This window comes from Mobula hypostoma, chromosome 10 (genome assembly GCF_963921235.1).
Source record: "Mobula hypostoma chromosome 10, sMobHyp1.1, whole genome shotgun sequence".
NCBI lineage: Eukaryota > Metazoa > Chordata > Chondrichthyes > Myliobatiformes > Myliobatidae > Mobula > Mobula hypostoma.
In genome coordinates this window covers 77,542,417-77,570,010 of record NC_086106.1, presented here as the reverse complement: position 1 = coordinate 77,570,010, position 27,594 = coordinate 77,542,417, and the positions used below count along the sequence as shown (strand labels likewise).

General features: G+C 39.4%; 1 protein-coding gene across 3 annotated transcripts in view; it reads left to right on the top strand.

The window, feature by feature from the left end:
• Window positions 1-27,594, top strand: part of phka1a (phosphorylase kinase, alpha 1a (muscle)) — a 158,345-nt gene that overhangs the window by 105,723 nt on the left and 25,028 nt on the right. For 2 of the 3 annotated variants that reach the window (XM_063060650.1, XM_063060649.1), the window contains exons 19-26: window positions 4,561-4,737; window positions 10,783-10,868; window positions 12,678-12,814; window positions 12,927-13,083; window positions 13,669-13,748; window positions 13,830-13,908; window positions 18,096-18,225; window positions 22,930-23,031. In XM_063060650.1, coding sequence (XP_062916720.1) covers window positions 4,561-4,737; window positions 10,783-10,868; window positions 12,678-12,814; window positions 12,927-13,083; window positions 13,669-13,748; window positions 13,830-13,908; window positions 18,096-18,225; window positions 22,930-23,031 — 948 coding nt within the window. The remainder of the gene's footprint in view (window positions 1-4,560; window positions 4,738-10,782; window positions 10,869-12,677; window positions 12,815-12,926; window positions 13,084-13,668; window positions 13,749-13,829; window positions 13,909-18,095; window positions 18,226-22,929; window positions 23,032-27,594) is intronic. The other variant, XM_063060651.1, reaches the window with a different exon arrangement.

Sequence of the window (27,594 nt, the reverse complement as noted above, 5' to 3'; positions counted from 1 at the left end):
GGACTGGTGATCAGCTCAGTCCTCCAGCGCTGAACTGACTCTGAAGCTGTGGCCTGCAATCATTGGCACTCAACTAAGTGCTGAACAGGCTCTGTGACTGTGGACTGGCTCACTTTCTGCAGTTAATGTTCTGTGTGTTATTTGTTTACTTTTTTATTGTTTGCATAATTTGTTTTTTTCACACATTGGGTGTTTGACAGTCTTTGTTGTGTAGGGTTTTTTAATGGGCTCTATTGTGTTTTTTGTTTTGTGGCTGTCTGTAAGAAGACTAATCTCAAGGTTGTATAATATATATATACTCTGATAATAAATGTACTTCAAGCTTTGAGATGGCTTTCTGGAGATTGTACCTGGACCTCTTGTATTTAAATTGGTCGCCAGGCCTGAACGGTACTGATCTGGCCTTCCCCAGGTCACAGATCTCATGGTTCATCAAGGGTTTCTGATTAGGGATGACTGAATGATTTTGTGGGGACACTGGTCTACAGCTGTTTTTATAAAGTCAATGACAAACGTCGTGAATTTGTTCAGATTTTCTGAGTCCTTGAACACCATGCAGTCATGAAGTGCTCAGCACCATAGCAGAGCCCTTGCTGATTGTTTGAAAAATAGATAAATGTCTAAAATCTCATGAGTACTAGCAGCTACTGCAGCCAAATACATGGCTTGTATTAATATCTCATTAAATGAATTCTCATCTTGTTTTCAATCTCACAGTCTGTATTTGCCATGAAAGGTTTCTGAATACTGTAATTGTTAGAAATGGGAAGCAATTTTTATTGTTAACCAGAGATCAAAAATTCTGAGACAGTTTCCATTAACTCAATAAATCAAATTAGAGATGCTTCAGATTTCAGGATTACGCAGGACAGTATACTGTACTTGTAATAAGGAAAAGATTCATTAAGAATTAAGCAATGGATAAGTAGCAGAAAGTAATTACTATTTTTGTTTTGAGAGAGAACAAACGGTAAAAGTTGGATGAATTTTTTGATATTGAAGAATCAAGTTATGCTTGGCGTAACTTATGTAAAATGCAGCCAGTGCTATCTCTTTCATTTGGTAATTGCTTTGAACTTAATGACAGTCATTCAGTTTTGTAAAGTGAAATGAATTGCTCATTCTTTCATTGTACTGAATGGGATTGAATTTATTATATGAGCTGTGACAATTCTCCTCATCACTGCACCCAAGATGATTCTTCATTTTATGTGTGATTGGACTTGATATACTTATTTTCATTGCCTTTATTAATGTGGCATGACATTAAGTTGGTCTGTTCTTAAGAAAAGATGGATGAGAGATATTTTTGCTTCATGCTTCAGTGAAAGTTATTAGCTTTGTTCTCAGTGCATTTTATTTCAGGTGCATGGTATGCAGCATTGCTGTTTTGAAGCTGAGTTATTTAATTTTGCCTTGAACTTTGTTGTTTATTTTGTAATGTTCTTTGTAATATACAAATGAAACACAAAAATATTATTCACAGCATATTGGAAAACTGAAATGTGTCAAGCTGTCATGATGTTGCTTGCATCTTTCATATGCTCTTTGCTGATGTCCAAAGCAGAAATAAGCAAACTGTACACAGTTCTTACTGAGATTCTGAAATTGGAATTATTATTACATGTTAAAAAGAACTGTGGGTCTTAAAAAAGACATTTTGAGAATATGGGTTACAACCTTACACTTAAGATATCAGTATTAGCATTCACCATTTGAATGTGTCATGTCTGATTTCCATCTTTTGATTTGCATGAATATAACTGTTCAAAAGTTTGAACATATTTGTTGCATGCACTGATTAAATTTGGAGGAAATAAAGATGTCAATGTTATGACTTATTGCATTCAGTATCAGACAAACTGCATTAAAAACTTGCATTTTAGTTTGAATGTTTTCTATTGGCACTTGTATTTTGCATTCCTGTATCTCCTTGATTCTTGTAAAGCCTCATGCTGAAATACAATCTATTAAATGGTGACAGCCTTTCTAAAGTAGAATCTAGTTGTCGACATTGACAGGTGATTCTTTTCTAGGGGAGGTCAATTTCTGCAATGATGTGATCTCCTTTCTGATATTCCCGTGATGTCAAATTAATAAGATATAAGATCTAAGGTGGCCTAACAAGATGTTCCCTCAAATTTTATGGAAGGCTAATGCAGAAATTGCAAGGGCCCAAACAGAGACATTTAAAACATCAAAAGCAATGAGTGAGGTGACAGAGGATTGGAAATGGCTAATATTGTTCCATTGTTTAAACAATGCTCTAAATATAAACCAGAAAATTAGAGGCCAGTGAGTCTGACATCAGTAGTGGGTAAGTTATTGGAAGGTATTCTAAGGGACTAGGGACTGATTAGGATAATGAACATGGCTTTGTACGTCCAATCTTAGAGATTTTTGAGGAATTTACCAGGAAAGTTGATGAAGACAAGACAGTGGATGTTGTCTACATGGACTTTAGCAAAGCCTTTGACAAGGACATGACACATTCAAATGGTTCAGTTAATATTTATTTATTTATGCGGCGTGGAGTAGGCCCTTATTGCCTTTGAGCCATACCGCCCAGCAATCCCCAATTTAACCCTAGCTTAGTCACAGGACACTTATCAATGACCAATTAACCTACCAACCGGTACGTATTTGGACTGTGGGAGGAAACTGGAGCACCCAGAGGAAATCCACATGGACATGGGGAGAACGTACTAACTCCTTACAGGCAGTGGTGGGTATTGAACCTGGGTTGCCTGCCCTGTAAAGTATTGTGCTAACCACTACGCTACCATGCCGTCCTAATGATGCAATAAGTTGGATTAGACGCTGGCGTCATGGGAGAAGCTAGAGAGTGGTAGTAGATGGCTGCCTCTCTGACTGGAGGCCTGTAACTAATGGTGTGTTGCAGCGTTCAGTTGCTGGGTCTGTTGTTTATCATTTATATCAATGATCTGGTTGATTGTGTAGTCAACTGGATCAGCAAATTTGCTAAAAATACACCAAGATTGGGGAGTGTAGGGAACAACGAGTAAAGCTGGCAAAGCATCAGAGCCTGCAGCGGGATCTGGACCAGCGGGAAAAATGGGCTGAAAAATGTGGATCGAGTTTAATGCAGACAAATGTGAGGTATTGCACTGTGGAAGGACAAACCAGGGTAGGACTTACACAGTGAGCACTGAGGAGTGCAGTAGAGCAGAAGGATCTGGGAATACAGATCCGTAATTCCTTGAAAATAGTGTCACCGTAGATAGGTCGTATAGAGAGCTTTTGGCACATTGGCCTTTATAAATTAAAGTATTGAGTGCAGGAATTGGGATGTTATGCTGGAGTTGTATAAGACATCAGAGAGGGCTGATGTAGAGTGCTGTGTCATTTTCTATTTATCTACCTAGTTACTGCCTGTTACATTGCTGGCATTTAGGGCAGCAATGAAGGTTCTCCATCTCTGTCTGTCTTTGGCCATCTTCTCTATTTTGCCCCAGGCATGGTTCAGGGTCCTCATTTCTGCCTTTATAGTACGGTGCCAAGTTGTCTTTGGTCTCCCATGTTTCCTCTGCCCTTCGGGGGTCCAGTGAAGTGCTGTCTTGATGATGGAGTTGGCCTCTCTTCTCATCACGTGCCCAATCCATCTCCAACGTTTCCTCCTGATGATTGTTATTTACCTACGGGAAAGATATCAATATGATTGGAGAAAGTGCAGAGAAATTCACAAGGATGCTGCCAAAAGTTGAGAACTGGAGATATAGGAAAATGTTGAATAGGTTAGGAATTTTTTCTGTAAAGCATAGGAGAATAAGGGGAGATTTCATAGAGATAAACAAAATTATGCAAGCAGACTTTCCACGGAGGTTCGGTGAGACTAGAACTAGAGGTCATGGGTTAAGGAAGAATGCTGAAAGGGTGGTGAGAGTGTGGAACAAACTGCCTGTGGAAATGGTGGACATGAGTGATTTCACCGCTGAAGAAAAGTTTAGAGAAGTACATGGATGGGAGGGGTATGGAAGACTATGGTCTGGATGCAGGTTGACAGGCAGATTAATAATTTGCCTTGAACTAGGTAGGCCAAAGAACCTGTTTCTGTGCAATCGTACTCTATGTACTCTATGTATTAAATAATTATATATTCAGCTTCACAGTGCAGCCTACATTGAACTGCTGGCAGCTTCTTCCAGATTTTGATGTTTAAATGTGCCAACTCCTGCCAGTTGCCAGTTTTGCAGAGCAACAACATGAAAGATGTGTGTGTTTGCTACCGTTGCTCCTGTGAAATCCAGACCATTGGATATTGTCTTCAATCGTCTGTAGGGTGAAGTGCTTGTACATACTGCTTTTCCCAATGAGACAGCTGCAGCTTCATCAAAAGCTATGTACTGCTTGATCGCGTAGCATTTTTATTTGTACTTTTTGACTGTGTGCATAGCTGCTTCCTGCCTTTTAATCAGCCAATGTGTTGATAGGGAATTTCTTGCATGGCTGCTGCAGGATTCTTATTATGCATGCAAGCATTGGAAAAGTTAGAGTTCCTGTTGTCAGTGCTAATTCAGTTTGAGTTCTTCATTACCACAGTGGAATACCGAGATGAGCTAACTGTGTACTTAAACCAACTGCTTGAGACGAAACCTTCAAAATCTGCTTTGCTACCATCTGGAAAGAAAGTGGGCCTGCATCGATTCCGTGCTGCCGCACATGCTACGCGGGATGTCGTATCTCTGGCACATAAAGCAAAAGAACTTGACATCCAAAGTTAGTTTGATATTACTGAATTATTTTTAAAGAGCTTTTATTATGAGAGTTTTGATGGTAACCAAACTTTAAGTTCTTGTACGGACTAAGCAAGATGCTCACATGCTGGTTTAAGTAATAATTTTTTCAAGAAACGTGGGGGTAGGCATAAGAATCTGTTTCCTGTCTCAATGCCTTTATATTAATTAATATTTTTAAATGACTTTCCATTTTGAACTAAACACCCTTGGGTCTTTCGTTACTTTCATATTTTAGAGAAGAGTGAGAATTTTTTAATATAGAGTGCATTAATACAGAGTACATTGGCATCTGTATGTATAATGTTTCAGGGAATTACATTGCATGTGGTGTGCAAACATAGAAATGTGTTCGGTGATGTCAATCAATATGCAATGCAGAGTAATGTAAATTATTACAGTTTGGTGCCAGCAACATCGCAGGAGTTGCCAGTCAGAGTTGAACTCAACTTAGGACTGCCTTAGGGACTCCAGCTCCTGATTTTTCCCTCAGGATTTATTCCCAAAGCCTTCCCCATGATTAGGTATAGCCACAAGGCAGCAGGAGTTTGAGATCAGAGTTTTCCTTCTAGATGAGCTGCCAACCATGCTGACAAGCACCATCTGCCCGAAGCGACTGGTTTTAACATGCCAGTAGCATGCCTCTGCCCCTCTTTAGTGAGTCTCCGACATATGATGTAGTTGCATAATGACGAATGGCATTCACATATTTCTTAAACATAATCCATAATGAATTATGTAAACATCAAAGAATACTGAATCAAAACAATACATTTACAATATTTTTAAATGTACCTGAAATATTAAATACACTACACTCCTCCCTGCTTAACTATGAACTCCAACTCAAAATGCATTGAGAATGCATCTCAACTCAAAATGTAACATATTGTCACTTGAAGAGTGTTTGATGGCTCTGGGCCTGTATTCACTGGAATTCAGATGAATGAGGGGTGACCTTATTGAATGGTGGATGTGGAGAGGATGTTTCCTATGGTGGGAGAGTCTAGGACCAGATGTCACAGCCTGAGAATAGAGGGGCGTCCTTTTAGAATGGGAATGAAGGGGAATTTCTTCAGCCACAGAGTGGTGAATCTGTGGAATTCATTGCCACAGGCAGCCGTAGAGGCCAAGTCTTCACGTATATTTATGCCAGTGGTTGATAGTCTTGATTGGTCAGGGCATGAAGGGATATAGAGAGGAGGCAGGAGATTAGGGCTGAGAAGGAAATGGATCAGCCATGATGAAATGGTAGAACAGATTCAACGGGCCAAATGGCCCAATTCTGCTCCTATATCTTGTATTTCTCTCTCGTCATTATATATTTAATCACTCTGATGGATTTCTTACTCTTGTGGGATAATATCTTTTCCGAAAAGGACAGTCTCTCTGCTTGGCAGGTGAAACTTGTGGCTATGAAATAATCTCAGGTTCTGTGGCCACCTCCATGGTGGTTGTAGGGTTTGACTCTGGGACTGCAGGAAGTGATTCTGACAACTCTGGATGCCTTTCTTCTCTAGGAATCGACTCTGCTCCACAACTGATTGATGTGTTGTCTCCAGATGCAATCTCCACTCTGTAGGAGAGTGGTTCAGTTCTGTCCTTAATCTTTCCAAGTACCACTTTTAATCACCTCTAGTCTTTCACCATGATTTTTTGTGAAACATCGAACCTCTTTGTTTGAGGAGCCTTCAGAATGTCTTAGCTGGTTGTCCTGTATATTCCTCCTGAGATTGGATTTGAGGAGATCCAAGAGTGAATGCAAGGGACAAACAAGGAACAGCATAGCTGGTGAGTTGTTGGTTGTGGAGTGTACAGCATTGTGATATGCAAGGAGAAAACTGGCAAGCTTCTGATTCGGTGTCAATGTTGTGTGTTTTACTAACATTGCTTGCAGTGTGATCTTTAGACTCTGGACAAGCCTTTCCGCCGAGCCTTTTGTAGCTGGGTGAACAGTGCAGATGTGATATGTCTTATTCTAGCAATGACCAAACCTGTTCTGCAACAAACTATGGTTCATTGTTACTGACTAAGTGTTCAGGAACATCAGTCCTTGAGAAGAGGCTTCTCAATACATGAACTGTGTGCGAGGCTGTAGTGGAGGTTATTGGGAACTTCTGGCAATTTCGTAGTTGCATCCACTACAACCAAGAAGTTTGTGCCCATGAATGGCCTGGCAAAATCCATATGAATCCTCTGCCAGGGCCAGGATTGGAGAGGCATTGCTCTTGGCAAGCTGCTTGATCTTTTACTTTTACTTTGAACTTTGATCTGCTGATCTATACCAGGCCACCAGTCAAAGCTTCGAGCCAACACTTTAACTCTCAGCTTGGATAATATGACTCTCAATCCTCACATCAGATAACCCCCCATCAGGGGCAAGTTCCTCCTGGCACTGGTAAAAATGGGGGAGCTGGAAATTGCTGTGTATTCTAGCCATTTTGGGTGACCATGCAGACATAAGACAGTGTGGGGTCTTTTCTGGTTTCCCTTTTGATCATCTCTGCTATAATAGGAAGACTTTTGATTTACATTAGGAAGAATATGTAAAGAAGAGTGTCCTCTTTAACTTCTTTCAGGTATTTCCTTTTCCATGGGTTCCATGTTCCTTGTCATCTTCACTGGTAACAATGATGTCATTCAGGTAACACTGAGTGCCTGGACACCCTTGCAGCAGCTGGTCCATCGCTCTCTGCTAGAAGGCAGGTGCAGATGCTACACCAAATAGAAGTCTATTATCATGATAAAGCTATTTGAGTTTCACTGGTGAGAAACAATTTGGACTCCTCTTCCATCTCCATCTGTAAATAGGCCTCAGCTAAGTCCACTTTGCTGAAATATTACCCTCCAGAAAGGTTTTTCAAAGGTATTGTCAATCCTGGACAGAGGGTATTGATCTGCTTTCAGTTGATGGTGACCTGAAAATCACCACAGATCCTGACAGACGCACCCTTCTTTGTTACTGGGACCTCTGGAGTTGCCTTGGGCGCCACTCAACTTTGGAAAGAGTTCAGCCTCCGTGAGATCTAGTTCACTATCTACTTTAAAATGGATGGTATAAGGAACTGGACAGGTTTTGTAAAACTTGGTGTGGCATTTTCATTTAACACTATTTTACCTTTGTTTTGTTTGAGTTTTCTAATACTGTCCTTGAACACTGCTGTGGTATCATTCAGTACCTTTCTTTGTTCATTTTCAGTTGGTACTATTGTAGTGGATGTGACGTACAAATGGTGGATGAATTTCCTCTTCATACCACATACAAGCTCATTGTGGTTGTTGCTGGTTGTTGTATTTCACTATTCCGACTGTCATTCCCACAGGAGGAATCTTAGTTGGATATTTGCAGGTTTCAGTTTAGTAACTTTGAAATGCTGTTCAATCTAATTTTGTGGAATGACCGAAAAACAGCCAAATTAGTATCCAATTCCATTTTAATAAATCTGCCATTCACTTCTGGTGTAAGCTATGTAGCTTGTCTATTGTTAGATTTCACATTGCAAATCCCAAGGTTTTTCAGTCCTGTGCCACTCTAATCATTCTCAGATTTTTCATCAATAGTATGCAGATTAGTTTTCTTTTTGGAACTACAACTTCACTTTTATTCTTTTCTTCTTCCATGTGCAGTTCATTTATTTTGTCTGCCTAACATTCTCTCTATGTGTGCTACTTTATTGTATTTTTTGCAAGTCTCACCTTTAAACCTTCATTGGTCTGGTGTATATTGAATGCCTACCACAATGGTAATACAATTTGTTCAGCCAGGCAGGTTTCTGTATAGATGTTGCAATTTTGTTCACGCTCACTTTCATTCCTGACTGCAACTCAATTGTATCTCTGGCTGCTGTTTCTAGTGATACAGCAATTTCAACTGCACTTTTAAATGTGAGTTGTGCTTCAGTTAGGAGCCATTTTTGAATGCTTCTCGTAAGATTCCACAAACTAAATGATCTCTCAGTGCATCACTCAGACCATCATTGAATTGACAATGCTCAGGCATGTTTTTCAATTTAGCCACTTCAGCTGAAATGGATTCCTTCCTTTTGATTCCGAACTTAAAATGTTCTGCAATCAACCATAGTTTCAGTTTTAAGTGTTCCTGCATTACGTTCACAAAATCAGCAAATATTCCTGAAATATTAAATATGCTACACACTGATTCCAGTTTCCTGGTGTTGATATGTTTTGCTCTGTTTCCCAGAGATGCATGTATTGAGCCTTCCCAGCACATTGGTTCCAGTCTTAATTCATCAGTGTTAGATTCCAGCATCTGTAGTCACTATTTTCTTCTTGGCTCATCTTTGTTTAGGATGTGTTGGAGATATCCTTTTCCTCATACAGTGCTGTTTTTATCAACTATCTTCACCCTCAGCAAAGAAGAGTTTCTGTGCTCTTTCCCTGTTTCAGAATTAACAGCAACATCACTGAAACTTTTTGTAGATGATATTGTCATCCTGAAGCACTTCAACTTTTTCCACAAAAAAGATTGTCATTTCTTGCCAACTTTTGCAAGGTACTTTCAGCAATCTCTTGAGTTGAAATGTTTAAGTGATATTAGTGCATCAAGAAATCTGAATTTATTTTATTTATGTATGTTAATTTTAATTTTAAATGTCTATGCCCAACAGAGACATTTAGAAACATGTCAAATGACTTGGGGATCCCTGCCTATTGCCAGTCACTGCTACTGGACTTCTCTACTTTGTGAGGTGACCATAGCAGTGAGACATCAAGCATGACTGGTTGCATGGGATCACCAAAAATTATTGTAGCTGTATGATTTGCATAGAGGGCAAATGCAAGGTATGTGCTAGATCAGGCACAAAGCACCCCAAAAGCCCCCGATCAGTTACATTTGGTGCAAGGTATGTACTAGATCAGGCACAATGCACCCCAAAAGCCCCCCTGATCAGTTACATTTGGATGTACAGCTTGTCAGAATGATTTTCTTTATTTATTGTTGGTTATGGGTAGATTCTTTGCAGAGGAATTTCTACAGTAGGAGTGCACAGCAAAAATTGAGCGTGGAGATTCTTATGGATTAATCAGTTTTTACCTATTAATTTTATGCAATATATCCACATTAATGTATCAGCTGGAAATTATTCATTGAAAAAATTCTTCAATGGTTAAATTCTCTAGTAGCTTATATATTTACATCTTTAGTAAGTTATTCAGATCAGAAGGCCCTACATGCAAATTTAATCTCAGACAGTTTAGAAGTGATACTTGGCGACTGTGCTTTAATTCTTAGGGAAAGAAAAGCCCTATATTTGACTGGTAATAAGTTTTCTCATATTTTACTTGACAAGTATGGGAAAGTGCCCCATGCTAATGGATAATTTTGATTGTAGTGCCCAAGTGTGATCTTAGTTTCTTATTTTCACATTGAAAACGAGGTGAGCTACCTATCCTGGGATTCTTGGTGCCTATAGGGCAGGAAAAAAAAGTAACATGAAATAGACCTTTCAACATATTAATTTATAAAATTATGTAGCAATTCTAATTCTGATTGGTTTTAAATGATGGAACTCTGTTTTCATCCATTTTAAATTCCTAGTTTTATGCCCCTAGTCTGTAACCTGTGGATTACTGAATTCTTGTGAGCTGGTCGAGATATCAACACAATTACTGGATATCTATGCATTCAACAAGGTTCATTTGGACAGTTTATGAATATGATAAAAAAAATCAGAAGATATTGGAGAAATGGTTCTGGGTGAAGACCAGAGGAGCAGAATGAATTGCATAGCTCTAGAGCTGATGAAGGTTCAGTAAGCAGATTGATCTATGAAGAGTAATAAAAATATAAAATGCTGAAAAATAGAATCTGTGGTAAGAGAAAGCAATTCATCGGAACTGGGTTGCCAAGTTGAGTGCAGTTTGTATCAATTGTGTAGAACTGATCATGTTGGATGCATGTTAGAATTAAAATCTAGAGCAACATTATTTTATGGGTCTGAACTTGAACAACGTTTGTTCTGAATAGCATATAGTATTTTAAATGCAAGTTTTTTTTCTTTTTTAGACGTCTCTTTCTATCTACCAAACAGCTTGATATCTGAATCACGTCATAAACTCAATCTTGTATCTGCATCCTCAGTCAGTCCAGAGGTAATTATTAATTGAATGAAATTTCTTCTTCATTATTTGTGCTGCAATATTAACACACATTCTTCTTTTACGTCCATACCTTAGGATGTCTTCTGTTTATCAGTATAATATTGGGAGTGCTTGAAATTAGACACCACAAGCAGACCAGATGTAGAGTCATGTTGACAGGTTAACAGATTGGATAGAATATTTTGTAAATAACTTTTTGATTTGCCTTTGGATTTAAAAAAAAAGTGTGTTCCTGCTGTAGCCCTTTGAATTCATTATAGGAGAAGGAACTTGGAATAAATGTCCTACACTTGTACAACAAATTCCACAGAGTATCTGCACCTGGTCTGAGGAGGCGCAAGAGTTATTAATTTAATTGGAAATGAATGTCCGTGGGGGGCCTTGGTCAGTAAAGTCAGAAACAAAACAATAAATAATTGTGGCAAAATTAAACACACAGTGTAATGTCCTATTTGAAAACTGATCTAAATGCATGTTAACTTTTACTTTGTGTTTATCTGTGAAGAAAGCAACGATGGCCTTTAATTCACATACCATTTGGTTGTAGCTTATTACAGGATTAATGAATATTTTTCAAAAACCCAGATTTGTCCCAAGTATTTCAATTACTTGAACAACATGGCCTTTAAGCTACCCTTTCTTAAGATGTAAAAACCAGAGAACTCCATATGACACAGGTAGTTATAAGGTGTCTGCCGTGTGACATGGTGTGCTTTGGGAGATACACTTTACAGAGGCAACGTAGCCTAAAAGCAAAAAGTATTAGAAAAATCTAACTGCCTATTGTGGAAAAGAAACCACTTTCTCAGCACATTGTAGGATACAGGGAGTTATGGGAACTTCCTGTTGGTGTTGTGGTACTCAGAAAGAACATGATCTAACAGGTGGGAATATAGATTATGTTCTCCTTTTGCTCTCTGTTATCCCAACTTTTAACCTAATCGCATTCTTCCCATCCATTCTGTGAGTTCTCCCTTTGAGTTTGTTTCTGTACTCTTTCCTTCTCTCCCCCCCCCCACAACACCCTATCCCCTACCAACACTTGCATCATCAGCCTAACTCCCATGCTGCCTGCACGTGGATAGTGATTGGTTGTTGAGGCTGGTGGACCCTTGATGTACTTTGTGAATAACTGTTTGCCTGGTAAAGCCTTGATTACTACAATGGCCAAAAGAGTTGAATGCATCATAACCTCAAAGATTTGACTTGATCCTTTCAGCTAGAGTTATTTGTACACTTGTTGCAAAATGTACTTTTGAGTAGCCTGGACGTCTTACTTGACCAGTAACAGAAGTCTTACCAACTGCTTGGTCTGTACTGAAAGGTAGTATGGTGTCATTGTCTGAGAAGCTTGTATGATTTGATTTGACAAAATCATGGCCAATGGCACTTTTATTATCCCAGATTCAAAGTAAAACCTGATTTGGGCATAATGAATACAAGAAGGAACTTGTGCGGTATTTTATCTGATGACGATGGTTAGAGCAGACAGGAAAGACTTAACTAACTTTTGACTTCTCATAAGAAGATTTTACATTAGAAAAAAAACAATTCAAAACTTGCATTTGCAAGTGGCAGACTCTGTATCCCATTTAATATTTGCGGTTTTATTCTATATGTTAATTGTAAGCTTGCAACTCAAAGCTTGCCAAAGTATGATTTTAAACTCATGAATTTTGGTTGTTCTTTCAGTATCATGCAGTACACAACTTGTATTAATTGAGCTTGATTCATTTGTGTGACTAAAAGAGTTAAACAATCTGAATTATTTAATTTGGTCTTGTTCTCATTCTATAATAGTTTCCATTAAAGACCTCAAAAGACTTGCCTAGAGATGACTCTGGTGAAATAGACTGTAAAGCCTTGATGGAACAGTTGAAAAAGAGTCATAGCTTACAAGAACAGGTTGAAATAAGCCACGTAATCTATGTCATGAAGTAAGACTATTGTGTTTTAAAACATTTTGATTTTTTTTAAAGGTAGTGATTAATATGTGTTTTGATGACCTTTTCTGTTTCTCTTTCGCCACCCACCTGTTCAAATGTGCAGGGGTATAGATTGGAAAGTGGGTCAAGAAGGTCATCCTGATCTGACTGTTCATGACCTCTTAATGGAGCTGTACACAAAAGCTGGTAAGGAGCAGCACTGGGGACTGATCCGTTATATTTCTGGTATGCTCCATAAAAAAGTTGAAGAACTTGATGAGGTAAATAAACATCTAATACTGCAGTTTTAACCTACATATTGCTTTACATGTGCATTGCTGTTTATATTATTTTTACTTGTGCAAGTCTACTAGGACATACACTCATTTAACCATGATGTAATTTTGATTGTTTATATTTAATTGTTATTGAAAATTGTTGTGAGCTTCAAGATTAAATTTTCATAAAACTATACATTATAAAGTTTCAGCTTCTGTATGATGGAGTGTTGAGTTTTTGTATCTAATTTTATAACATGTTCTATCTTCTGCTACTTAGTTTTGCTTTGCCTCTCTCCTTTTATTCTATGAAAGTAACGATTGATTTGAGCAACATTTGTTCCTATAGTAGTATTCCTTTGTAGTTTATACAAGGATTCTTCTCTGATCATAAATAAGCCTCACTTACCGGATTAACAAATAATATTTGTATCCAAAAGGCTACATCAGGTTGGTGCACTTTGGGCTAACTATAACAAAATGATGAAGCATTTACTGAGATATTGGAAGACCTTAGTAATTTAATATACCTGTTCTAATGATTACTTTAAAGAGCATGATGATGCATTCTGATGATATTTGTCATAGGCCTGCACAACCCTTTTGTCAAATCAGAAGCATCTGACTGTTGGCCTTCCTCCTGAACCACGCGAGAGAACTATTTCTGCGTGAGTACTCCATTGAGCATGATGCCAGGTCATAGGTTGAGAGAATTTTAACATTAACTTATGCTTTTACTTTCTCATTAGACCCTTGCCTTCTGCTGAACTTACTAAGCTGATCGCAGAAGCTAATGAACACAATAATGCTTTGTTCATCCTCACACAGGTTGGTTCATGCAGCATAAGTTCATTAAATTTAGATTCTGTTATATGAATTCCGCATTAATGATCTATTTATCTTTTCATGTTATCATTGGATTACTTCAGCCAATGAATCGAGCAAATATGCAATGGAAAAGCAAAAAAAAAATAATAAATGCTGATGCTGAAAATCTAAAAGAAAAGCAGAGAATGCTGGAAATTTTCAGCATCAGTGGTGAGAGGACCAGAGTTACTGTTTTGAAATTGATGATCTGTTATCAGAGTTTGTTGTTGAAATGTTTTCAGTGACAGGAAAGGGTGGAGAGAACGAAGGAAGTGTGTACAGTTGGATGCAAACCAATAGGGACTAAGTGCCGCAAGTGGTGATCATGCTGCTTAAGAGGGCGGTGGGGACATGTCTTTAGAAGATATAAAGAGCAGATGAATGAAGAGAAGAAAAGGAGGGAGAACAAATGACAGCATCTGCATTGTTGTTAGTCTCACAGTTTCAGATTTTTTCCCCTCTTTACTTTGTTTTTCCTTATTTCTTTCTCATTATGTTAACTGCCAGAATGCTGGCTGGATTGGAGACCATGTTTTATGAGGGAAGGTTGAGCAAGCTAGGTCTTTTCTCTTTGAAGCAAAGGAGGTTGAGAGGTGACCTGACAGAGGTGTGTAAGATGATAAGAGGCATGTTTAGAGTGGACAGCCGGCATCTTTTTTTCCAGAGCAGAAACAGCTAATACAAGAGGGCATAATTTTAGGACGACTAGAGGAAAGTATAGAGGGGATGTCAGAGCTAGGTTTTTTACAGAGAGAATGGTGGGTGTGGAAAATGTGCTGTCAGCAGTGATGATAGATGCAAATATTAGGGACATTTTGGAGACTCTTAGATAGGCACATGAATGAAGGACAAATGGAAATCTGTGTGGGAGGGAAGTGCTATACCTTTTGGATGTTCTATGTTTGTAACAACAGATAGATCTTAAAGTTCAGTTTGGATAGTTTTGGAATTCAATAAAATGACAAATGTTGATTTATTTGGCATCCCCATAGCGCACATGTATTAAGGATACCTTACTGTATACACAGTCTGATGTGTGTTTTTGTAGAGGTGGGGACACTGAATTGATAGTCAGGCTATTCTGATATTACAAGTGTTATTTAAAATATGAAAAACTTAAGAGAGAACAAAATCTTAAATGGTGAATCCAATTAATGATAGAAATCTGATCTTCTTTCATTAAGAAGATAGTTATGGCTTTTCTTGTACTGATGTAGACATGTGTCTAAATATGAAATTTAAGGCAGGAATAGTGCAGCAAGTCATTAGTAATGCCAGGCAGGAACTCTAAAATGTGATATTCTTTATCTACCTCTTGCTTATAAGATTTTTTTAATACCTTGTTTCCTTTTGTGGTTATTGCCTGAATTCTAAAAAGTAGAATTGACATTTGTTTTACCATTTGCTACCTCTGGTATACAATAATTGTTTTGGTGTTGGTACACTTTGTACAATATGTTCATATGATGAGAATGGCATACCTAGAATTGTTGAACAGAAAACATAAGGGAGAGCTATTATAATGACATTAAAAATCATTACAGGGTGTTTTTTTTTAGCTTAAATAAGGATAGACCCTTTCCCCTGACAGGAAACTCAAGAACCCAGAATTAAAATAATTGACAAAAATTCTAGATCTTTGACAAGGATTTAAAAAATACGCAGTGAGTTATGATCTAGAACAGCAGTCCCCAACCACCAGGCCGTGGACCGGTACCAGGCCACAGAGCATTTGATACTGGGCCGCGAGGAAACGATATGATTTGGCGATATGAGTCAGCTGCACCTTTCCTCATTCCTTGTCACGCCCACTGTTGAGCTTGAACACACGCGAGGTCATTACCCGCGCGTCATCCGTGTCAGCGCGGGAAGGAGATCAACTCCTCGAGCTTGCAAATGACGGCGGGCTGAAAAGTATGTTTGATATAACATCTCTGCCGGCATTCCGGATCAAAGTCAAGGCTCAATATCCTGAGATAGTCAGGAAAGCACTGAAAACTTTGCTTCCATTTCCAACATATCTCTGCAATGAATGCAACGAAAACTAAATTGCGGAACAGACAGGACATAAGGAACCTCCTTCGCGTATCGCTGTCTCCCATCACCCCTCGATGGGACCGTCTTGTTGCAGGAAAACAAGCCCAGGGCTCCCACTGATTCAGCGATATTGGTGCGTTGCAATGATTTTATATTTTCATACAAGGAAAATATGCGCTGTGTGTTTGATATCCAAATGTTAATTAAAATGTTATGATGCTATTATAAGTGACTTATATAACCATGTAAAAATTACGGCATGGAAACAGGCGATCTCGCTCCTTCTAGTCCGTGCCGAACGCTACTCTCACCTAGTCCCACCGACCTGCACTCAGCACATAACCCTCCATTCCTTTCCTGTCCATATACCTGTCCATTTTTTCTTTAAATGATAATGTCGAACCTGCCTCTACCACTTCTACTGGAAGTTCGTTCAACACTTCAAGCACCCCTGTCTTCCCCTGATAATTGTCTTATCGCTATATTCATTCGAGGAAAATAAGCGCTGTGTGTTTAATGTTAAATTCGTTAGATAAACCCTTTTAGAAATGAAATTGAGTGTATTAGCCACTTTATCACCTATATTCCGGTCGTGATTAACACCCGCCGCCGCCAACAGAATCGACAAAAACAATTTTTAAGAAATCGGCACGTAGTTACGCATGCGCACTGGTGCCCGTGCAAGGCATCATGGTCATTGTAGTCTTTCTCGGGGTAAACCCGACGTATTTGACTGCTACTCTTGTATGTTGGCAACCATACCTCCCCCCCACCACCCCGGTCGGCCGGCCGGCCCGCAAGAATATTATCAATATGAAACCGGTCTGCAGTACGATAAAGGTTGGGGACCCCTGATCTAGAATATGCTATCAAGAGAGATTGTGAAAACAGATTCAGTAGTCATTTTCAAAGAAGCAACTGGTGAATACTGGAGTGGTGAATTAAATTTGCAGGGTCAAGGAGAAATAGGAATATAGAATCAATTTTGAAACTCTGTTTCAAAAAATGTGTTACAGGTTAAGAACACAAGAATTAAGAGCGGGAGCTGGCTATCCGGCCCATCGAGCCTGCCCTGCTATTCAATAAGATCATGGCTGATCTGTCCATAAATTCAGCTCCATCTACCTGCCTTTTTCCCATAACCCTTAATTCCCTTACTATGTAAAAACCTATCTAACTGTTTCTTAAATATATTTAGTGAAGAAGCCTCAGCTGCTTCCTTGGGCAGAGAATTCCACAGATTCACCACTCTCTGGGAATAACTGTTTCTCCTCATCTCCGTCCTAAATCTTCTTCCCTAAATCTTGAGGCAATGTCCCCTAGTTCTAGTCTCACCTACCAATGGAAACAACTTTCCTGCTTCTATCTTATCCATCCCTTTCAAAATTTTGTATGTTTCTATAAGATCCCCTCTCATTCTTCTGAACTCCAGAGAGTATAGTCCCAGGCGACTCAATCTGTTCTCATAGGTTAACCCCTTCATCCCTGGAATTAACCTGGTGAACCTCCTCTGCACTACCTTCAAAGCCAGTATATCCTTCCTCAAGTATGGAGACCAGGACTGCACACAGTACTCCAGGTGTGGCTTCACCAGTACCCTGTATAGTTGCAGCATGACCTCTCTGCTCTTGAATTCAATCCCTTTAGCAATGAAGACCAACATTCCATTTGCCTCCTTAATAACCTGTTGCACCTACAAGGCAGCTTTTTGCGATTCATGCACAAGCACTCCCAAGTCTCTCTGCACAACAGCATGCTGCAATCTTTCACCATTTAAATAGTAATCTGCTCTTCTGTTATTCCTTCCAAAGTGCATGATCACGCATTTACCAATGTTATATTCCATCCCTTAGCCCACTCACTTAACCTATCTATATCCCTCTGTAGACTCTCCATATCTTCTGTACAATTTGCTTTTCCACTTAGTTTAGTGTCATCAGCAAATTTTGCTACGCTACACTCAGTCCCCTCTTCCAAATCATCAATGTAAATGGTAAACAGCTGCAGGCCCAAATTGTCTTTTTTGCCATGAAGCTTTTCTGGATTCAGAAATTGTTCTGCATATTATGTCCACTGCTTTATTTTACATGTATGGTTTTTTTTTTTGATAGGAAGTCATGGTTTATCTGGCAATGTATGCAAGGACAGAACCTAATCTATTTGCTGAAATGTTCCGACTGCGTGTTGGATTAATAATTCAAGTTATGGCAACTGAAATGGGCAATAGTCTCAACTGTTCAGGTAAAGTTTCTCAGAAATATCAGCAGGTAAAACAAAAAACCTGTCTAAGAAAATACATAGTATATGTACATTAAAATTCTGTTGTGTGTGTAATTAGGCCATGGAAGAAAAGAAATGATGGTTTGAAGGCGAGACGAGAATTTGAAGAGATTTGGTTTGTCACCTAAAACACTCAAATTTCTAGAGGTGTGCTGTGGAGAGCATTCTGACAGGCTGCATCACTGTCTGGTACTGGGGTGAAGGGCTACTGCACAGGATTGAAAGAAGCTCCAGAAAGTTGTAAAATTAGTCAGATCCATCTTGGGTGCCTCAGAAAGGCAGCATCCCAGGGCATGGCCTCTTCTCATTGGTACCATCAGAAAGGAGATACAGAAACCTGAAGGCACACACTCAGCGATTTAAGAGCAGCTTCTTCCCTTCTGCATCTGATTCATAAATGGACATTGAACCTGTGAACATTACCTCATTTTTTTCATATTATTTCTGTTTTTTGCACTATTTTTAATTGAACTGTTTAATATACAAATATATATTTACTGCCATTGATTTACTTTTTGTTCTATATTATCATGTATTGCATTGTACTGCTGCCGCTAAGTTAACGAATTACAAGACATATACGGAAATATTAAGCCTGATTCTGGTTCTGAAAGAATAGGGCAAATTGTTTATCAATGCTTGTTCAAAATATTTTACTCGGTGATTAAATTGATAGGCTGGCATTCATGATTCCACATCATGAAATGAGCAATCTTCCAAACTATGTATTTTATGGTTTTTTTTGCTGGTATCTGATTCCAAATACTTTTCTACAATATTTCCGTGGGTGCATAAATGAGCAGAGAACTTGTGAACCAGAGAAATTTAATTCATGAATCACTGTTAATAAATGTGACAGGCCTTTAGGACTTGGAAGTGCAAGTGGGAGTGGACGGTGAAGACACATGTGGCATAATAAGATGAACAGGGAATTGGCTTAAGAACAGATTGCAGAAAATGGGTCTTTATCAACTTGGCAGATTTTATGGGTTAACTGCAGGACTCAAAACTGTTTACAATCTAAATGAAAGTTGGCAAATCATGTTGCAGCTGTATAACAGTACTGTTGGGCTATATTTGGAGTACTATGTTCAGTTTTGGTTGTTGGAATTTAGCAAATATGCAGAAGCTTTGGTGAGAGTGCAGAAAATATTACGAAGATGTTACCTGGGTTGGAATGCATTAGATATAAGGGGAGCTTGAAGAAACTTGAAATGTTTTCTCTCGACTGAGGAGTGATGTGACAAAGGTATAAAAATAATGAGACATAGATAGAATAGATATCTTGAGTCTTTTTCCCAGAGTGGAAATACCAAAGCTGAAAGCGGAGGGGGGGGATGAGTTTAACGGAGATGTATGAGGTAAATTGAATGGATTAAAGGCAGATAAATCCCCAAGGCCAGACAGTCTGCATCCCAGAGTGCTTAAGGAAGTAGCCCAAGAAATAGTGGATGCATTAGTGATAATTTTTCAAAACTCTTTAGATTCTGGATTCGTTCCTGAGGATTGGAGGGTGGCTAATATAGCCCCACTTTTTTAAAAAGGAGGGAGAGAGAAACCAGGGAATTATAGACCGGTTAGCCTGACATCAGTGGTGGGGAAAATGCTAGAGTCAGTTATCAAAGATGTGATAACAGCACATTTGGAAAGCGGTGAAATCATCGGACGAAGTCAGCATGGATTTGTGAAAGGAAAATCATGTCTGTCAAATCTCATAGAATTTTTTGAGGATGTAACTAGTAGAGTGGATAGGGGAGAACCAGTGGATGTGGTATATTTGGATTTTCAAAAGGCTTTTGACAAGGTCCCACACAGGAGATTAGTGTGCAAACTTAAAGCACATGGTATTGGGGGTAAGGTATTGATGTGGATAGAGAATTGTTTGGCAGACAGGAAGCAAAGAGTGGGAATAAACGGGACCTTTTCAGAATGGCAGGCAGTGACTAGTGGGGTGCCGCAAGGCTCAGTGCTGGGACCCCAGTTGTTTACAATATATATTAATGACTTGGACGAGGGAATTAAATGCAGCATCTCCAAGTTTGCGGATGACACGAAGCTGGGCGGCAGTGTTAGCTGTGAGGAGGATGCAGGGTGACTTGGATAGGTTAGGTGAGTGGGCAAATTCATGGCAGATGCAATTTAATGTGGATAAATGTGAGGTTATCCACTTTGGTGGCAAGAACAGAAAAACAGATTATTATCTGAATGGTGATCGATTAGGAAAAGGGGAGGTGCAACGAGACCTGGGTGTCATTATACACCAGTCGTTGAAAGTGGGCATGCAGGTACAGCAGGCGGTGAAAAAGGCGAATGGTATGCTGGCATTCATAGCAAGAGGATTCGAGTACAGGAGCAGGGAGGTACTACTGCAGTTGTACAAGGCCTTGGTGAGACCACACCTGGAGTATTGTGTGCAGTTTTGTTCCCCTAATCTGAGGAAAGACATCCTTGCCATAGAGGGAGTACAAAGAAGGTTCACCAGATTGATTCCTGGGATGGCAGGACTTTCATATGATGAAAGACTGGATCGACTAGGCTTATACTCGTTGGAATTTAGAAGATTGAGAGGGGATCTTATTGAAACATATAAAATCCTAAAGGGATTGGACAGGCTAGATGCAGGAAGATTGTTCCCGATGTTGGGGAAGTCCAGAATGAGGGGTCACAGTTTGAGGATAAAGAGGAAGCCTTTTAGGACCGAGATTAGGAAAAACTTCTTCACACAGAGAGTGGTGAATCTGTGGAATTCTCTGCCACAGGGAACAGTTGAGGCCAGTTCATTGGCTATATCTAAGAGGGAGTTAGATATGGCCCTTGTGGCTAAAGGGATCAGGGGGTATGGAGGGAAGGCAGGTACAGGGTTCTGAGTTAGATGATCAGCCATGATCATACTGAATGGTGGTGCAGGCTCGAAGGGCCGAATGGCCTATTCCTGCACCTATTTTCTATGTTTCTATGAGGTAAGTTTTCTTTCATAGAGAGTGTAGGTTCTTGGAATATGCTGAGGGAGGAGGAAGAGGCAGAATAATAGCACATTTAAGAGGCATTTAGTCCTTACTCTGGAACAGATCAGTCTTCACCATGACTAGGTCACTGTCCTATGCAAATAGAATGCTCTGAGGATAATATTTCATCCTCAGTGAACAGACAGCTGCTTTGTGTAATTTGATCTGGAGGCGTTTATGCTAGTTTTCAATTTGGGGGACAGCAGTTCTGCCACTTGTTTTGAGAATCACGATGACATGATTGAACTTGCTCAGAATTTCTGTTTTTCTCTAGTAGTGTCTTTGTCAGTCAGTTATTCCAGATTGATTTTGCAAGCTTTAAGCATCAGTCCTTGTGGAAGTATTTAAGCCTGCTTAAAGGGAAAGAAATATTCTTATGGGGAAATGCTTGCTGTCGATAGAAGTATGGCCATAACCACAGAGACAAGGGGGTAACATTGATGTGCTCTACTGTATATTCATTTGGAAGAGAATTCACAAATAGGCTTTTAGAAGCATTACTCATTGGTGATGGTCTTTCACTTCCATTTTTTGGCAGTACCCTTGCCTCAGAAACATGGTATCCATGAGCATATGGTGAACAATGGTCAAGTGCTCCTGGATGCCTCAATAAATTTATGAGTGCAATATTTGACAACCTTATTTGTTTGGTACATTGGAGTAATCATGCCTACAGACCTTATGCCGCAAGCTATATTGAAATAAGAATGACAGTGGTTGTGCTTGTGGCCTCTTAATCCCAAAGAGTGCATTTGTGTTTGTGGTTTGGAAACTCATTTGGGTGGCATGAAACACCATTTCAAACCAATACCAAAAATCAAATTATGATATTTAGCCAGGCCTTTTGGGTTAATGCAGCAAATCCCTGCTACAGTTATTTTAACGAATGCTTTCATGACTTTAGCACAGTGAGAAATAGAAGTAGAAGTCCATTTGGTCCCAAAAGCCTGCACCACCATTCAGTGAGATCATGGCTAACCTTTTACCTCAGTAGCAGTTTCTTGCACTAATTCCTTATCTTTTGATTCCTGTAATATCTTATCTATCATCAACCTACTTACTGATTCTGATTCTACTTTTTGCAGTATTTCACATTTTTTATGAACATCCCTTGTGGTTACAAAAATACAGCTATATTGTAACAGCCTCCATTTTCATTACAAACTAGTAGCAGAATTATTATTTTTTCAATTTCAATTATTTTTATATATTTCTTAAATGTGTCTTTATCTTTTAAACAATCCAGCCACCTTTTATGTCCTGATTTTTATTCAGATTGCTAAGGGAAGCTTTTTTTTAAATGATTCTGAAACTGAATGACATATTACATTTTTAGATTTGTAGTAGTATTATTATTAATGATAAAAAAAACATCTTCAGAGTTGAACATAAAATGTCCTACTTTACATCAACGTGCACCTGAAATGCCCCAACCTCTTTTTTTTTTCTGAGGTTGTTGAATCATTTCTTACAGCCTATAACTTCCAATACTCTGGCTCTTTGGCATCCTATTTAATGATTATACATGTTTTGTTATGTGACTAAATTTAATGTGGTACTCCAATTATAGTTCTGTACTATTAATACACATCCAGAATTTGTTTTACAGTAATCTGACCTTAATGATTATCATCCTTACCAATTTTTTCCTTTTATTTAGGTGAAGCAGCAACTGAAAGTTTAATGTCAATGAGACCCTCTGACCTGAAGCTACTTCTTCACCATGTCCTCAGTGGAAAGGAATTTTCAGTTGAAGAAAATGGTTAGTATTTTTGACCTAATTTATTGTTTATCCAAAATATATACATGAGTATAATATGAATGAACTGCACTGGTGAGAAGTAATATTTAATGCTCAGTTAGGTGACCTGTTGAAATAGGATGCCGTTAAAATGGGTTTTTCTGAAACAATGTAGGCGCATGAGAGAGGAAATAAGTTGCAGGGGGACAGGGAGATAAGGAGAGGAGAAATAGGAATGATGTCATTGTTCTGCTGGGAGATGGCACGGATATGATGTTCAAATGGCTGCCACCTATGTCATAACAATTAGGTAAATAGTGGCTTGTAATCCAACTTTATTTAATCTATATTAGAAAAAAGTCTTTTCCAGTGGCTTTTGTATTTATGGGTCTCCTGTGGATTCTTCAGAAGTACATGATGGTGTCCTGGAATTAATTGTAATTTCTATTTAAATATTAAAGTAAATTTCAGTCCTTGGCTTGTGTAGAAGTTGCCAAGAAGTTCAGTGATTTATCAAGATTGTCGTAGAAAGTTTAGTCATCCTATACTATGCAGAAGTGCTGAGTATATTGAAATCCTCAGATTAAATAAGACAATTGATTCTTCCTGTGTGAAAGATTAATTGAGCTAAAGGGATACCATTTGTGTGAGTCGTATTTATGTTCAATTGGATTTGCACTTCCCTTTCTTATCCCCTTGCAAGTACTGATCACTCTTGGGATTTTTCTTGATTTTACCTGTCAAAATGTTGTCATGCCTCTCTTTCCCTTCCCACTTGCTTTTCTGGTCTCCATTCATACATTCTACATATGTATGTGTATCATTTCGTGTTTCCATTCCCCATTTACTTCCCTATAACATTCTCTCTCACATGCCGATCAGCTACTCCATGATTGCCTTGTCACCCACCAATACAAAGGGTAATTTACAGCAACACATGCAAAATGCTAGAGAAACTCAGCAGGCCAGGTAGCATTTATGAAAAAGAGTAAACAGTCAACAGTTTAGGCCGAGACCCTTCATCCCCGATCAGCCTGGTCTGCTAAGTTCCACCAGCATTTTGTGTCTGTTGCATGGATCTCCAGCATCTGCAGATTTTGTGTGGTAATTTACAGTAGGTAATTAACCTACAAGCGTAATTTTGGAATGTGGGAAGAAATAAGGAAACCTAAGCATAATTTTGTCCTGTGCCTATTATATCTGCAGTCTGATTACAGCCTCCAAAATGCTTTTCCCTGAGCTTTCCATTTGCTCTGGTTGATTCTCTAAAGTGCAATTAAGACTAGCCCACCACAGATTGTGCAAAATGCTAATCTGAACAATTTCAATGTTTCTGGATAGTTACTAACACTTTGTCTATTCCAGCTTCAGAGCAATTCCATTCCCCGTGTTTATTTTCTACAACCCACCTACATCAGGTATTTTATAGTAGCTCGTTAACCTACCAACCAGCACTAGGTAGGTCGTGAGAAGAAGTGGGAGCAACTGGGGACAGAGAAAGAAAGTGCAAGCTCCAGTCTGGTAGGTTCGAACCTGGGCCACTGGAATTGTGAGGCAACATCACCACTTGACCATATGTAAACACACGTATGCCTCTGTTATGGAGTTAAAACATACCTTTATTGTCTACTCAATTAAGATTTTTATGGCTTAATTATTGTTTTATCAGCCATCCTATATGGTAGTTTAGTGGTTAACATGATGCTATTACAGCTCAGAGCGCTAGAGTTCGAAGTTGAATTCCAGCGCTCTATGTAAGAAGTTTGTATGTCCTTCCCGTGAGCCTGTGGGTTCCTCCTGGTGCTCCAGTTTCCTCCCGCGGTTCAAAGGTGCACTGGTTAGCAGGTTAATTGGTCCTTGTAAGTCGTCCTGTGATTAGGCTAAGATTAAATATGTAGGTGCTGGATAATGGATTTGCCGGGCTGAAAGTGCCTGTTCCACACTGTATCTTTAAATAAATAAATAGCTGTAATTGTTTCCTTGACCACTGCTGCTTTACTCTCTTTCTCCCTACCCCTCAAGGCTAAAACATTCACAGTGATGTTCACCCAGAAGTTATGAGTAGAGACCTATCTTGATCTCTTCATGAGGTCTTATCTTCAGTGTTGTCATAGAGCAACACAGCACAGATACAGGTCCTTCAGCCAAATGAGACCGTGCCGACCATAGCGCCAGTCCATCAAATCCCAGTTTCCTGTGTTTGGCCAACCTAGTCCCTGCATGTATTGACCCAATTGCTTCTTATAAGCCTCAATAAGGGCACCCCTCATTCTCCTATGCTTCAAGGAATAAAGATCTAGCCTGGTCTATCTCTCCCTACAACTCAAGCTGTCTAGTCCTGTGAAGACATCCTCATAAATCTTTTTCTGCACTCTTTTCCATTTTAACCACATCTTCCCTCCAACAGGGTGCCGAAAACTGTACACAGAGCTCTTAAGTGTGGCTTCACCAACGACTTGTACAACTACAACATCATATCCCAACTCCTATACTCAGTGTCTCACTGAAGAAGGCCATTGTGCAAAATGTTTTTCTCACCACCAGTGAACGATGCACTTGTACAGTACTCCCAGGTCCTCAGTTCCATTGCACACTATAGTGCAGGATCAAGTCAATTTGGTTCATTCCACATGATATTAAGAAATGCCTGAGAACGCTTTGTCTTCAAGACGGCATTTGACTCGGATCAGTATCAAGGTTTCCAGGAAAACTGAAGTCAGTGTGCTCCCGTAGTTGGACTCCTGCCTTGTTCAAAGCAAGATAGTTGAGGATAGAGTCATTAAAAAAAGTACAGCATAGAAGCAGACCCTAAAGTCCATCTAGTCTTTGCCAAACCATTTAAACTGGTTACTTCCATCAACCTGCACTGGGACCATAGCTACCATCCATGTATCTATCCAAACTTCTCTTAAATGTTGAAATGAAGCTCACACGCACCACTTATCCTAGCAGCTTGTCCACAATCTCACAACCTTCTGAGTGAACTAGGTTCCCCTCATGCTTCCCTTAAACTTTTCACCTTTCACCCTTAATCCATGGCCTCTGGTTGGAGTCCCACACAACCTTAGTGGAAAAGCCTGCTTGCATGTACCCTATCTTTACCCCTTTTAATTTTGTATACCTCTATCAAATCTCCTCTCACTCTTCTATGTTCCAAGGAATGAAGTCCTAACCTATTCCAATTTACCTTACAATTCAGACCTGCAGACCCTGCAAATTCCTTGTAAATTTTCTCTGTACTCTTTCAACCTTATTTACATCCTTCATATAGGTTGGTGACCACAAATGCACACAATACTCCACACATTAAGCCTTACCAATGTCTTATACAACTTCAACGCAACATCCCATCTCCTGTACTCAATGTGCCAAAATCTTTCTTAATGACCCTGCCTGTCTATGACACCACTTCCAATGAATTATGGACTTGTATTCCCAAATCCCTTTGTTCTACTTCACTCTTCAGTGCCTTATCCTTCACTGCGTAAGACTTGCCCTGGTTGGTCCTTCCAAAATGCAACATCTCGCACTTGTCTGCATTAAATTCCATGTGCCATTTTCCGGCTGGTCCAGATCCCACTGCATCCCAATCTTGGTATCATCTGCAAATTTGCTGATTCAATTAACCACATTATCATCCAGATCGTTGATATAGATGACAAACAACAACAGACCGAGCACTAATCCTTGTGGTACTCCACTAGTCAAAGGCCTGCAGTCAAAGAGGCAACCATCCACCACCAACTGTCTTGCTTCTCCAATGAAGCCAATGCCTAATCCAGTTCTCTACCTCATCCTGAATGCCAAGCAACTGAACCTTCTTGACCAACCTCTCATGTGGGATTGTGTCAAATCCTTACCGAAGTCTATGTAGACAATATTCACTGTCTTGTCTTCAAGTTAAGTTCCCAGTAACTTCCTCGACAAACTAAAAGATTGGTTAGACGTGACCTACTACATGCAAAGCCATACTGACTGTTCTTAATCAGCTCATATCTAACCAAATATTTATATATCCGGACCCTCCGAATACCTTCCAATAACTTTCCCACTACTGATGTCGGGCTCACCAGTCTATAGCTACCTGGTTTATTTTCAGAGCCTTTCTGAACAGCGGAACAACATTAATAATCAACAACATTAACATCAACAACATTCCAATCCTCTGGAACCTCACCTGTCGCAAAGGATGATTTAAATATCTCTACTCGGGCCATGACAATCTCTGTACTTGTCTCCTGAGGGATTCAAGGGACAGTGAGGAAAGCTATCATGGCTTGCAGTGGAATTCAGACCCTGGGGATTTATCCACCCTGGTTTGCCTCACACAGCAAACACCACCTCCTCCGTAACAGGTTCCATGAAGATGCCACTTTGCCTCGCTTCTATAGACTCTTTGTCCATCTCTTGAGTAAACACAGATGCAAAAAATTTCTTTCAGGTCTCCCCCATCTCTTTTGGCTCCACACATGGATTACCATTCTGATCTTCCAGAGGACCAATTTTGTCCCTTGCAATCTTTTATCAGTAGAACCCCTTAGGATTCTCTTTCACCTCATCTGCTAGGGTAACCTTATGCCTTCA